The following is a 14,679-nucleotide window of genomic DNA, read 5'->3' as shown; positions in this document are numbered from 1 at the left end:
AGCTTTATTCTGCTATGAAGTTTATGGAACATAACTACCTGAAGCTGTTAATTTCAACAAAATGAATCCAGATATTTGGACACAGAAATTAGAAGTAATATCTTTTACATTGTATGTTTTTTAAACTAATTTAGAATTATTTTAATCTGTCCCAGTACAAAACACAAAGTCTCTGAAAATAATTTTCAGTGGAAGTAATGAAAGACAACAAATGCTTATTTAAACCTCTAAAAAATGTAGCTACAGACAATGGCAAAGTAGTTCAAAAAACACAAGGCAACTATATTTTGGAGATTTTCTTCAAATTAGGACCAAAAATACAGAAAATGGCAGTCATGGTTCCCTTCACTCTAGTTAAGACCATATTAATCAATATATATTTCAACGTCCTTGGTAAACATCCAGGTAACTAAAAGTCTGCATATCTGCATGAATATGACTTAATGAATTAACAGATTATAACTAGGTTTTTGTTTTATTTTATTGATATTATTACAAATTACTTTTCCACCAGAAAATACATTTAATTCTAAAACCAACAGACCACAACAACTGCTTTAAAATATCAGCACTAGTTTAAACCCTTTGTGAAGGCCATACAGAAAAATCTCATCTGTACTAGATGCCAAAGGATTTCAAGGGAATACATGTGCAAGCCTCTCTGACAAAAAAGAAAGAAAGACTTATTTCTGGGGGCAGATAACTTAATTTTAGATGCTGGTGGTATCCACAGGAACACATTCCCTAGTCATCTCTACACTGATGGAAGGGGAGTATGTATGGAAGAAGGTGCTCCGTAAATGGCTTGGGACCCTCATGAGGGTCACAGAGCCTGCTGTCAAGACCCCTACAGAGTTTTCCCCCTTTCTCAGTTTGCCTTTGGGCCTAAATATTAATGCACATGTAGAGAACAAGGGCACAATATCACCTGCTGATATTTGCACACATGATGGTAAGCAGCAGAATGGTGAGGACAGGTCATACAGCAGTGGCAAGCATTTTTACATGGCTCTGAACTTGGCTTAATCATCACTACAGAACATTTCCTAATGTTTGCTTGCTTTTTCTGTTCCTGCTGCCCACAGTCCTTGATGCCAATAAGGTCATAACTGTGGCTCTCCTTTTGCTCCTTACATAATGTTAATGACCACTACCATAAGGCATCCTAGACCTGGGCCACATACAGCTGTAAAAGTCTAAAGTAGCACCTTGAACTTAGCATGGAAACCAGAACTCATACAGGACAGGAATCACAAGCTTCCAGTTGCTATCATCTGACAAAACTTGTGCTGCTACATCTGTATCAGCTGTAGTTTCCAGATTCCCTTCAAAGAATTTAGCAATTGCCCAATGGGACTATGGTCTAGAGGAGGGAATAGAAGACTCCTCTGTTGCATTTTATTTTCTCCATACAACAGACTCTTCTATTGGGAAATACCCTAAGCACCTTTAGCTGGGAGTGAGCCATCTGTCAGTCTAGGGACCTTGGCAGGGTCCTAGTCGATGATAGATCAAGCAGCTGAGATCCAGCAGAATCAGAAGTATCAAACTCTCCCTATTTATTTCCCAGCATTTATCATCAGCTAGGGCTAGGGCTGTGCGTATCAGTAAACCCAAGCCAAAAATAAGCCGGAAAATAGCCATTTTGGCTTATTTCGGCTTCCTGGTTTACCGGCACTTAAAAAGGCGGGAAAATAGCCGAGCCAAAAGGGCAATTCTCAAATAAGCTGGAAATATATTAGGCTTATTTGGGTTAGGCTATTTCCCGTGTTGCAAAGAGAGAGCTCTCCTTGCTTCTGCTGGGGAAGCCTACCTTGATGTTAGGACACCCTAACAAGGGGGAAGGAGGAGGGGCTTCAACTCCCAGTGGCCAGTAGGTGGCCAAATCTGGGAGAACAGTGTTCTTTGGCCAATCACAGAAGCTGGAATGCCATTCAAAATTTTCTCTGCTTGGCCAAAGAGCACATATACGACCTGGTCTCTCCCAGAGTGGCCATTCCTCACTGAGAGAGAGTTTGGTGGTGCAAACCTTAGCTTTTGCTCCTGCTGCCTCATCCTGAGCTGACCTGGTAGATTACAGCCTGCTGCTTTGATTGGATTAATTCCTGTCTGCTGCCTTGAGGAGAAGAGAAGACATCCAAGGGTTTGAGATCCTATCATCATTTTTATTTTACTTGGGGATTATTTTCTAAACTTGGCTACAAACTGGGGGGGGTTAGTTTGAGGCACTGAAGCTGGGGGGGTTAGTTTGAGGGCAAACGAGGTGGCTTCACTCTGTCATATGCAATACAGAAATATCTCTAGAGTTTCAGAAACTACACTCTTTTAAAAGCCTAATAATGTCAGTTAATGCTGTACCTGTAATTGGTATCTTTGGGCTTTCAGGTAATCTCCCTGGATCCGCCGCTGAGGCTCTCAGTAATGAAACAACACAGAACAATGCAAGTATGTAGTAACCTGTAAAACAGATAACATTTCCATTAAGAAATCTGTCAATAATAGACTTTGCTGGAATTACTGGAGGAAGAATTCATACATTCAAGAATTCAAAGCCTTATTTATTATGTACTACATTTATACTCATCCTTCTACTACTGGAGCAATCAAGGTAGCTTAGGACAGAATTTAAAACAAAATTAAAGCATAATACATAGCAATATTATTAACAGCAACGGCATTCAAAATGAATCCTCAACCTACAAATTAGCAGTATAATCAAACATATAAGAGACAAGATTTAAAATCATGACACACCAAACAAGTAAGATCTATACCAATAAAACAAAAAAAATGCTGGGTGCTTTCAAAGGCCTTTTAGAAGAACATATTTACCGACCTTCAGAAGGCCAGTAAGAAGAGGGCTGATCAGGACTTCTGGGATATGGAATTCCAGACCTTGGAAGTCATGGTTAAAAAGCTCATTCCTTCCATGCCCATTAACCTCAGCTCACTCAAGGCAGGCACACACAGAAGAGCAGTGCCAGAAGATCTTAAGCTACAGAAATACTTATAAAGATCCTTCAGTTACTCCGCTCCAAGGCCATGTAAAGCTTTAAAGGTGAACATTAGCACTCTGAATTGGACCTGGAGACAAACTGGAAGCCACTGTCAAAAATCGGGAGTAATAGGGTGAGACAGAAGGCCTGAAAAATAAAATCACTGGACTTCAAATAGGCCCCAGAAAGATATATTTAGAATTCAGAGACAAACAGAAAAGAAGCCAAAAAGAGATTATAGGGGAACCAGACAAGGAGTGTTTGGCTCAAGGCTGACCAGAATATCAGAATGTGAGACAGGCCCCGGAATTTCAAAGGAGGATATGATTAATGGTAGCCAAGATACAATACCAGGTGCAGTAAATAGACTTCAAACAATATCTACGTAGACCAATGAAATCTTCTATGCATCTATGCAAACCAATGATTTTCCTGTATGATTGAACCAATCAGAAATAGGCTGGATATTATAATCAACCAGTAAGCTATTAGCTAGGACTCTATATCCAATAAAAAGTTATTATGGAATATGCATAGGTAAAAGTATTATAATGAGCTTGTCAAAGGTTATAAAAGATCAAACACATTTCTGTTCTGGGTCTCAAACTTATTTTCCAATGCTCCTGAGAGCAAAAGTTTGGGAACCAACAGCTGTTGAATAATAAACTGATTTTACCAAAAATATTGGTCTTGGTCTCTGCGTCTCTGATCCTAAAAATCCGGGTTTTTTGGTTTTGCTATAACAAGGGTTTTTCTGGGGGAGGGAGGGCTACAAGAATGACAGAATAAATAAAATAAATACATAAATCTGGCTTCCAGATTTTATACTAGCTGAAGCCTCTGAACCATTTACAAAAGCAGGTTCATTATACTAGTCTAACCTGGACATTACTAAAGTATGTGGATGGCAAACTAAGCTGGAAAAATGAACTCCTGGCTACCTGTTTCGCAAGTATCAGAGCAGGATCCAGAAGGACCCCCACATTGCTAACCTGTTTCTTCAAGGGGAGTGCCACTCTGTCCAGAACTCCTGGGGTTTTTTTAACCCCCAACCAACAGCATTTCTGTGTTGACAGGAATAACTTCCAATATGTTCACCCACATCCCAGCCCTGCTCAGCTTGCAGACACTGATTTAGAGGTACCTTGTCCCTCTGGATTTAGATGGAAAGAAGGGTCAGAGTTATGTGTCTCATCAGCATACTACTGACACTGTACTCCAAATAACTCCTTTCAACATTTTCATGTAGACGTTGAAACGTACAGGAGACAAGATGAACCCTGAGGCACAGCACAAGGGGTGGAGCAGTAGCCTGCCAGAACCACCTTCTGGGACCTATGCACTAGCGAGAACTGGAGTCACTATAAAACACTACTTTAATATTATTAAGAGAAAGGGATTTTTCAGTTGCGGAAGCCCAACTATGGAATGCTCTCTTCTAATCTAGTCACCTGATGTTGAGTTTGTTAAGGTTTTGGTACCAGACGAAGACTTATTTATTGGAAAACTGACAGTTGGGGGCAGACTGTTGAAGGACACAAGTGAACAGACAGAGTATGGAGACAGCTGAGCTGCAAACTGTTTGTAGAGGATTCTCTTTGAGAGTGAGAAGAACACACACTAGTTTTAGGATCAAGCAGGATCCATAGCCAGTTTTAAAGGGAAATGGCTCTGCTGTACATAGGGTGATCTTGAAGTGTTTAATGAGAAATAGCTCTTAGAAAATGAAGAAGAGTGGGTTTTTATATGCCGACTTTCTCTACCACTTAAGGAAGAATCAAACTGGCTTACAATCACCTTCCCTTCCCCTCCCCACAACAGACACCCTGTGAGGTATGTGGGGCTGAGAGAGCTCTAAGACAGCTGTGACTGGCCCAAGGTAACCCAGCTGGCTTCATATATAGGAGTGGGGAAACCAACCCAGTTCACCAGATTAGTGTCTGCCACTCATGCAGAGGAGTGGGGAATCAAACCCAGTTCTCCAGATTGGAGTCCACTGCTTCAAACCACTGTTCTTAACCACTACACCACCCTGGCTCTCTAATGAATAATCCCAGGCCAGTTTAAAGAAGTAAAGGTGTGTATATGTTCCTAACTCCTCCTAATTAAGAACTACTGTTTGAAGAAGTTTATGTGTATGACACAAAGCAGTGAATGCCAAGAGAAATCAACCTTGGTACATAATAAACATATCAATACTTGTATATGAACCACTTTAGTAACATCTTGAATTACAAAATATCTCTTGTATATAGCCATCAGAAGATCCTTATTTTCCTTTTACAAGCCAAATTCATTTTATGACAGTTTGTTAACCTGACCTATACCATCCCCTAAGTGGAGACAACTAAAACTTTTTTAAAACAGCCTCTTACGTACCAAATATTTCTGACTTTTATATACAAATGAAAATTAAAAGCAACCTTTATAATTAGTGACATTTATAAAGGAAAAGTATCTTTGGCAGATTCCCCAACCACCTTATGAGTGGGACAGAAAGCCAAACAGCACGAAACTGTCATAAGTCTCAGAAGTGATAGGGGTGGTTGGTGAGGGGAAAAAAATATTTTATTACAAAATAATAATAATTTGTTTTTTGTTGCTGTTGTTGCTTGATCTATAATATACATTGATGTTTTAATTACATAGAATACTAAAATCCTAAACCTTGCATCCACTTACACTGCAGTCTTTCCCACTGCCAGAGTGGTGCTCCGCTATGAAGGGCATTCCTCTGGCATGAGAACTTCCATTCAATGGAGACCAGTGTTTTCAATGAGCTGAACAGTACCTAGTGCCAAAGAAACATGCTCTGTAGCAGAGGACCGCCACTACAATGGACAGAAGCAAGGCTTAAGATCGAAGCCATTATGCTGTGTCTTGTACGCCAATTCAAGAGCCTTCATTAGCTTAAGAGTATGAAACATACATTTTTAAAATAAATAATAAATAAAAACCTTCAAACAATGCAGAGTGGAATAATGTAATACAGCACAGATGTCACAAGTGGTAGGGGTGAGCACAGAATCCAGTCTTCAATAGTGCATCCACCTGTGGTCCGCCATCTCAGTGGACTCTAAAAAAACTTAGCCACACCAAGATATTCAGGGGCTGCATGTGTGCTGTAGCCCCATAACTGAGTGATACTACCTCAGTATTTGGATTTTGCATGTGTTATAATTGCCCAAGACTGGCCCCCACTAATGACATCTAATGCATTCCAATGAAATGTATGGAATTACCCAGACTATTAAGTCAATATCATGAAACAGCATCATGGTAGGATAAGTAATTTAAAAATTATCTCATCAAGCCTGAACTTGTTTGTGAGATCCTTCCTTGCACCTCTCAAAATGCCTTTGGAGGATGAATGCCAAAGTTAACTCCCCCACACAAGTTTCTTAATATGTATATCTATATTTAAAGTCCTTATTTGCATGCTTGTCATCTTTTGTCTGTATATATATAGATCATTATTCCTGGACATATATAGGATTATTATTTCTTATTTTCTTTCCGCTGTATCAATCCCTAATTTAATACTGTTGCAATAACAGCAATATCAGAAGTATTGAGCTGAGTCAGAGAGGCAAACAATGCACATTTTTGCACCCCACATTTTCAGTGGTAGACTATGCAAGAAAGGGCCCAAAAAAGTGTTCATGAGGCAGGAGACAGAATGTGTCTGCTGCCTTGATAATCATGGCAGTGATCTATTTGGCTACCCTATTGGTATGATCACCAAGGCTGTCTCATATTGAATCAGACCATGGCTCCAAATATTCAGTATTATCTACTCTGACTGGATGAGGTAATTTCCAGTCCTGCTAATTGAGATCCTCTAACTGGAGACTGCCAGGACTGACCTGGAACTTCAATTCTGACACATATCCAAAACCATATTCCAGTGCACATTTTGCACAACCAAGGCTTCAGAGTGAAGGCAGCATGACTTTATTTACTACCTTCACTGGCATCACCACTTAGACAAATTTGATTAATTGGTATCAAGCTGTGATAAACATTTTCAGAAAAACTGATGCAGAAGTAGCAGCAGGATGCAGAAACAATGGTTATGAACAGGCATCATAAATGAGTAAAGAGGAAAAGGCAGAAGGTTTGAATGAAGTCTGTTGCCCTTTCAAAAACATGTTTCATCCTGAAATAGTTTGCATGTAAATTCATATCACTTCTGTTTCTTAAGGCCTCACACTCTGTGTCAGCTTCAAGGCCTTACTTTTAAACTCCAAGATCTCTTGGCCCTGATCACCCATTCCTTCTTGTCTTCTCTTCCATCTCCTCCCATCTCCTGCCAGATCTCACCCCATCCTTCTCTCATTTGTGCCTCTGAACTGTCTGCTACACTGCTGCCGATGCCTCCTGTGTTGAGAATATAATTAGGCCAAAGGTTGATACCCAACATGTTGCTATGGAAATCTCAATCTGTGTCAAATTAGACTACCTGAACACAGCTATAATCACTACGGTTTTGTTTATAAAATTTTGATGAAAACATTAGCTATGAATTTCCTTTCTAGGAATGACTGGCAGCTGTTGTTTAAACAGAGGCCCTTTCCTTTCCTTAAGAATCTTCAAAAAACACATTCATTAAATTATAGACATCACAAGTGCATATGCATATTTGACTTTGTTCATTATTCTGTTAAAAGCCAGCCAGGCAACCATTTAAAATACTTTTATGTTGACTTCTCCAGTACAAGCCCTAATCAGAACAAAGGAAATTGTGTTAAGCATGACTTACACAGTATTGCCACTGCTGATAAATGTCCCTCTTCATAGTGTGGAAAGAGAATGATTTTTGGAATGAAGAACGTGTTGAAAAGCCAGACAAAGATAATCAGGCCCATACAAAGCCAACCCTGAGGGTCAACAACAAAATGGATTCTTAGTCCCATAATCTGAAAAACAGCTTGTCCCATCTGAACAGTAAAAAGGCAGACCTAAAGAGAACAAGAACTTTAATTAGAATTCATTTAGCAGTATTATGAAAGTCTCCAGGCTATGTCAATAAAATAAGACATTTATGGTATCCTGTAGACAGCAGAACAAGTATACATGAAACAAACTTTACCTCTGGGCGAAAAAAGTGTTAAATCACAGGAGCTGCCACTACGGGATTCATACCAGTAATTAAAATATGATTATGCAACACCATGGGTGACCTCTAAATTCTCTGTTCATTCATGCCCATAACTCCATACTGAACACTTGGACAATATTTTCAGAACCAGCCCATCTCAGTCAAGTAGTCTGGAAAACTGCCAGCTCCTTCCAATCCTCCCCCACCATTTCACCCTGGTCTCCATTAAATGATTGCAGGCTTTACAATTATTAAAGACAAATCTGCACAGGCACTTCCTTAATTTCACCCTCTAGCACTAAACCAGAAGCACAGGCAAGTGTGTTCCGTTCCACCTCCCAAAGCTTTCCCTTATCTAAATTCTGTAGATGCGTTCAGTTAAAGATTCAGGTAGTCACATTTAAACCCCCTGTATAATCTTGCACCTCTCTATATGCCAAATTACATTTCTTCTTTTGCACCCACACTCTTTCACTGAGCTCTATCTACATTTCTCACAGAAGAGCTGAAATGGAAGAGATTGTGTAGATTCCAGATCTCTTGTGTTGTTTCAAAGCAATTAAATTCAAGGAAAATATTAGCTTTTATAGTGTGGGTGCTAATTTAATAAGGGAGGCAGGGTTGGCGAAGGGATGGAATACCAACTCGCTACACCAGTGTAACTCCACTGTAATGCAGCCATCTTAGTTGAACCAGAAAAGTATTGTCCTATGTATGGGTACTAGGGTATAAGCCACCCTGAGTTCAAATGTGAACAAACAGGACTGGATTGTGCTGTATGTTGTCTGCCTACAGACTTCTGCCAATTAGTCTCCTTGCTGTAACTTTCTGGAGTGAAATTCTTTCCCAGTAGCGCTTTTGTTATTTTTTGAGGCAAAATGCATAGATAGAAGAAATAAACAATGTTTCCAAAGTTACAGCCCACTTACTGCTTACAGTGTTTTTACTAGAACAATCCCCCCCAGGGTATACGTTTTCATGAACCAAAGCTCACTTTGTCAGATACGAAAAAGAATGAATATCCATCAGCACTTCTATCCAGAGGGTGGGAGTGGTGTATCAAGGTATTCTGGCCTAAAGTTAAGCGTTGATGGGTCTTTATTCCCATCTGTACCTGACGAAGTAAGCTTTGACTCACATAAGCTTATTCATGGGAAATTTTGCTAGTCTGTAAGGTGATAATGAACCACAATTTTTTCAGCTACTGCAGACTAATATGATTATCCACCTGAAGGGTTTTTTTTTTACTGTAAAAAAATTAAACCCCAGAAAATGAACTGATGTTGCATTGGGTGTGTGTGTTTTTTTTTGCTCCGGATAATATAATATATTGTAGATATTGGGATTTAAAAAAATTCCATGATCTTTTCCAAAAAACAGCAATTGAGGAAGGTTGATGGACTAATAGCATAAGGTAGTTTCATACATTCATTCAAGTGTTCACCATCCTTATAAGGATCTAACATAGTTCTCAGATTGTGTCCATATCCAACACAAGGACTATCAGTCAGATATGCACGTGCAGGTTCCCTAACAGAAGCACAGTTCTGAGGTGTGAGGCCTGGAAATATTTAGTTTTGAGGAGGGATTTGAAGCAAGTGAGAGAAGTGGCATCATGCAGGTATTCTCGGAGATAGCTCCAGGAAAAAGGGCAGCAATGACAAATGGGTAGAGTTGTTTGATGGAACATAATATGTTTACATCTGGGTAACAAAAATGAGGGACATGCATACTGGATGGGGGATACACTTCTGAGTAACAGTGTGTGTAAACAAGATCTTGGAGTACAGGTGGACTGTAAGTTAAATATGAGCAGCCAGTGTGATGGAGCGACAAAAAAAGCTAATGCCATCTTGGGTGCATCAACAGAGGCATAACATCCAAATCACAAGATGTCATAGTCCCGCTGTATACAGCATTGGTCAGGCCACACCTGGAGTATTGTGTGCAGTTCTGGAGGCCTCGCTTCAAAAAGGATGTGGACAAAATCAAGCGGGTCCAGAGGAGAGTGACGAGGATAATCAGGGGCCTGGAGACCAAGCCCTATGAGGAAAGGCTGAGGGACTTGGGAATGTTTAGTCTGGAGAAGAGCAGGCTGAGGGGGGACATGATAGCACTCTTTAAACATTTGAAGGGCTGTCACTTAGAGGAGAGTAGGGAGCTGTTCCTGTTGGCAGCAGAGGATAGGACTCACAATAATGGGTTTAAATTACCGACAGAGAGGTACCGGCTGGATATTAGGAAAAAATATTTTACAGTAAGAGTTGTTCAACAGTGGAATCAGCTTCCTAGGGAGGTGGAGAGCTCCCCCTCACTTGCAATCTTTAAGCAGAGGCTGGACAAACACTTGTGACGGATGCTCTCGGCTGATCCTGCACTGAGCAGGGGGTTGGACTAGATGGCCTTTATGGCCTGTTCCAACACTATGATTCTAGATGAGTAGGGGCCTTACTGCATATTTTGTTTTTCCCTGGGTGCATGTGAACCATGTGCACTTGCAAGTTCCCCACTGGGAACTCCATTTCCAGGTGCGCAGGGCATGATTTGGATCAAGACCACAGCATACAAGAAGGACCTTTTCCCCAAGCCATTTTCCCAACCTGAATGGCACAGGGGACACTGTTTTCCCCATTGAGGGCTCCATGTGTACTGATAGGCTACATGAATTCTGCAGTGGGGCAAACAGAATTCCCCAGGGCCATTTTGGGTCAGGAAAATGGTACACTAGGGGAGGCTGAAGCTCCTTCTCTTGCATAGTGTGGTCACAATCCATTTCCATCAACACTTGGGCACAGCCCCTTACCTCTCCTACCATAAGTGGTAGGGTTGCCAGCTCTGAGTTGCGAAATACCTGGAGATTTTGGGGGTGGAGCCTCGGGAGGAGGGGTTTGGGGAGGGAAGGGACCTCAGCAGGGTATAACACTATTGAGTCCACCCTCCAAAGCAACCATTTTCTCCAGGGGAACTGATCTTGGTTTTCGGAGATCAGTTGTAATAGCAGGAGATTTCCAGGTGCCAACTGGGGGCTTGCAACCCTAATAATGTTGGCCTTTGAGCCCAATTAAATGTGACATTGGAGATCCTCAATTGGGTCCCCTGACATGCAATTTAGCCTCAAAAAGCAACAGGGGGAGAGGCAGCTCAGAGCTGCATGGCTGGTGCAAAGGCCATTTTACTCTTGGCCCTCAATGAAAATGTTTATGACATCTGGAAAACCCAAAATGTCTTCCTATTAGCACCCACAGGGGAGCCTTGCTACATACCTACAAGTCCATCCCAAACTCCCAGGTCTAGGCTTTAATGTGAAAGGTGGCATTCCCGGTACAAATATCACAGCTGACATAAGATCTCCCTGGTTAACCATATAGCCTATTATAGCATCTTGATTTTGCATTGATGACTGGTAGGGACTGGTTTGTGGAATCAAAGCATGTGATCACAATCATGTTCAGACATTACTTTTGCTTTAAGACCACCACACTGATTCTTACTTGGGTTTAGATTACAGTCTCTGTGAACATATTGAAAAGTGAACCCTTAAGAGACAGCTACAGCACCAAAAATAGGAGCAATGCATTATTAATAATTGCATTAAAAAATATCAGATTTTACACACGGTGGCTCACCAAGTAAAATGTTTACTTTCTCTTTCTTATCACCACCCGGTTTTGTGGGCTCAGGGTCCTCGACAATGAAATCTCAAACTAGTAGAAAGTCAGCTGTCACCAAATCTATTTGTGCATTATATTTTTTATGCCTGCTATTAAATGTTTCACGCTCTGTACTCTCAGCCAAATTCTCCAGGCAGGTTACAATAAAATTTGCTGCAGCTCAGGGGAGCCAACCTAGGGTTGCCTTTGTGTAACATGTGAAATGCCCCACTACCCACCAAGTTTCTAATGTAAATGGAGACACCCTGATATATACATATCAATGAAACAAGATCAAGGATGCATTCAGCTTTGTGTATTGTGCTTTAACCATAAGGGGACACACACACAAATTAGGATAAGCTTCACTGGTAAGGAGGATGTTTCCCAGCCCAGGGAAAAAGGCAAACACTCTTCCAAACATCTCAGGGAGATGAGGAGGGAAAGCATGGGTGAGCCCACTGCCAGTGCAACCCAAGTGGTTTCTTCGGTCCCAAATTGGTGGAAGACAGCAATACGGGAGGACACGACTGATGTGGTTTGTTCCTGTTGTCATGACCTCCCCAACCTAGGCTCAAAGGCACATGGGAGAAGATGATGTCCTGCCCTTGTGCCGCCGCCGCTCAAGAATCCACCCCGGACCCTGCTGGGGCAGCACGGGAGGAGGCACCTGCCTCTCAACCGCTGCCAATGTCAACCGCAGAGGCACCACCTCCGGGGCTCATCGTGGACCTCACCAGAGCAGCACGGGAAATGGCACACGACCACCATGCCCTTGCTGCTGCTGCTGCCCGGGCCAAAGGCGGGCAATAGGGCAGCATGAGAAAAGGCACATGCCCCGAGCTGCTCGGCTCAAAGGAAGGCTGCAGAGACTTGGCCTATGGAACCTGCCTTGCACCCAAATGGGGAAGCGTGCAGGGGAGGCGCGCCTTCCTGTCCTGCTGCCACCAGGTGGTGGCAGAAAGGCTGCCTCTGGAGACATCCTTGGAGGCAGCCGGAACCACGTGGGAGGAGGCGACTAGGCGGGGCCCAATGCCTCGCGCCAGCCCTGCAAGGAGGGCGCGGGCCTCTGTCGGCCCAGCCCTTGCACCCGCAAAGCCCTCCCGTCCCCCCAAAGGCGCGCGAGAGGGCGAGGCGTGTGATAGCAACAGCGCCGCCTCGCGGCGCCCGGCCTCATTGGCGTCTCACTCACTCACCGGTGCGAGCCCCCGCCGACCCTCATCTACACAAGCCGGCCCGCGCTCCGACTTCCGCGGAATTGCTGCGCATGCGCGCGGGGAGACTGCCACCCTTCGGAAGGAGGGGGGAAGAGAGCGAGTCCGCGCGGACGCGCTGCAAGGCGGGAGCGGCGCGGTCTCCGCTTCAGCCGGTTGCGTTAAGCGCGCGGCGGCGTCCCGGGGCTGTTTTTGCTCCTGGCAACTGGGATCGCTGCAGAAGCCCTAATCGCCTGTGCTGAAGGAGGAGAGATTTAGGCCGCTTTGGTTTCCCCGTTGGGGGATGTACTAAAACGAATAACAAGGTTGCCCTGTAGAAACAGTGGGAGAGGCTGAGTGTGTGTGTGTGTTAAGTGCCGTCAAGTCGCTTCCGACTCATGGCGACCCCATGAGTGAAAGTCCTCCAAAATGTCCTATCTTTGACAGCCTTGCTCAGATCTTGCAAATTGAGGGCCGTGGCTTCCTTTATTGAGTCCGTCCATCTCTTGTTGGGTCTTCCTCTTTTCCTGCTGCCCTCCGCTTTTCCTAGCATGACTCTTTTCCAGTGACTCTTGTCGTCTCATGATGTGACCAAAATACGATAGCCTCAGAGTAGTCATTTTAGCTTCTAGGGTCAGTTCAGGCTTGATTTGATCTATAACCCACTGATTTTTTTTTTTGTTTTTTTTGTTTTTGGCTGTCCATGGTGTCTGTAACACTCTCCTCCAATACCACATTTGAAAGGAATCTATTTTCTTCCTATCAGTTTTCTTCACTATCCAGCTTTCACACCCATACATAGAAATAGGAAATACGATGGCATGAATTAATCTAGTCTTGGTGGCCAGTGACACATCCTTACACTTCAGAATCTTTTCTAGCTCCTTCATGGCTGCCCTTCCCAGTCTCAATCTCCTGATTTCTTGGCTGCAATTTCCCTTTTGGTTGATGGTGGAGCCAAGGAATAGAAAGTCTTGAACAATTTCAACTTCCTCATTGTCAACCTTAAAGTTGTGTAATTCTCCTGTAGTCACTTTTGTTTTCTTGATGTTCAGCTGTAGTCCTGCTTTGGCACTTTCTCTTTTAACTTTCAGCAGGGAGAGAGTGCACAACCTATTGAAGATAATGGGAGCCAGGACTGCCAATTGAGTTGAAGGCTCCATTGAAATACATCACACCACAAAAACAGTTGCAAAAGAAAATGTGGAATGGATTTTCCATTAAGGTCTCTGGCCCCAGACCCATTACTCTGAGAGGGGAATGACAGTCCCCAGAGTGGAATTACAGTCTTTGAGACTAGCAGTTCTGTTCTGGGACTGGAATGAAACCGCCCAGGGTAGAATGACAGCCCCTGGGGCTGGCAGTTCTGGAACTGGAATGACAGTCCCCAGAGTGGAAAGATGGGACCCTGGGATTAGGAAAAGTGTTTGGGGACTGGAATGACAGCCCCCAGGGAGGCATGACAGCCAATGGGACTAGCAGAAGTGTTCTGGGATTGGAATGAAAGTCCCCAGAGTGGAATGACAGACCCTGGAACTAGCAGAAATGTTCAGGAACTGGAATAACAGCCCCAAGGTGGAATGACAGGCCCTGGGACTAGCAGAAGTATTCTGGGACTGGAATAAAAGCCCCCAGAGTGGAATGACCAACCCTGGGACTAGCAAAAGTGTTCTCTGACTGGAATGACAGCCCCTGGAGCTAGCAGAGATGTTCGGGGACTTGAATGACAGCCCCTGATA

The 14,679-nt window shown here is 43.1% G+C and overlaps 1 protein-coding gene across 1 annotated transcript in view; it reads right to left on the bottom strand.

Moving 5' to 3' along the window:
* The window catches only part of ZDHHC21 (zinc finger DHHC-type palmitoyltransferase 21), a 42,831-nt gene extending 29,841 nt beyond the window's left edge, over positions 1–12,990 (bottom strand). The window contains exons 1-3 of the mRNA XM_056848762.1: positions 12,944–12,990; positions 7,759–7,936; positions 2,359–2,457 (exon numbers count right to left, since the gene is read on the bottom strand). Coding sequence (XP_056704740.1) covers positions 2,359–2,457; positions 7,759–7,936 — 277 coding nt within the window. The 5' untranslated portion in view covers positions 12,944–12,990. The remainder of the gene's footprint in view (positions 1–2,358; positions 2,458–7,758; positions 7,937–12,943) is intronic.
* Between the last annotated feature and the right edge of the window lie 1,689 nt (positions 12,991–14,679).

The sequence above is a fragment of the Euleptes europaea genome, chromosome 4, assembly GCF_029931775.1.
Source record: "Euleptes europaea isolate rEulEur1 chromosome 4, rEulEur1.hap1, whole genome shotgun sequence".
In the NCBI taxonomy this organism is placed as follows: Eukaryota; Metazoa; Chordata; class Lepidosauria; order Squamata; family Sphaerodactylidae; genus Euleptes; species Euleptes europaea.
This window is presented reverse-complemented; position numbering and strand designations above follow the sequence as displayed.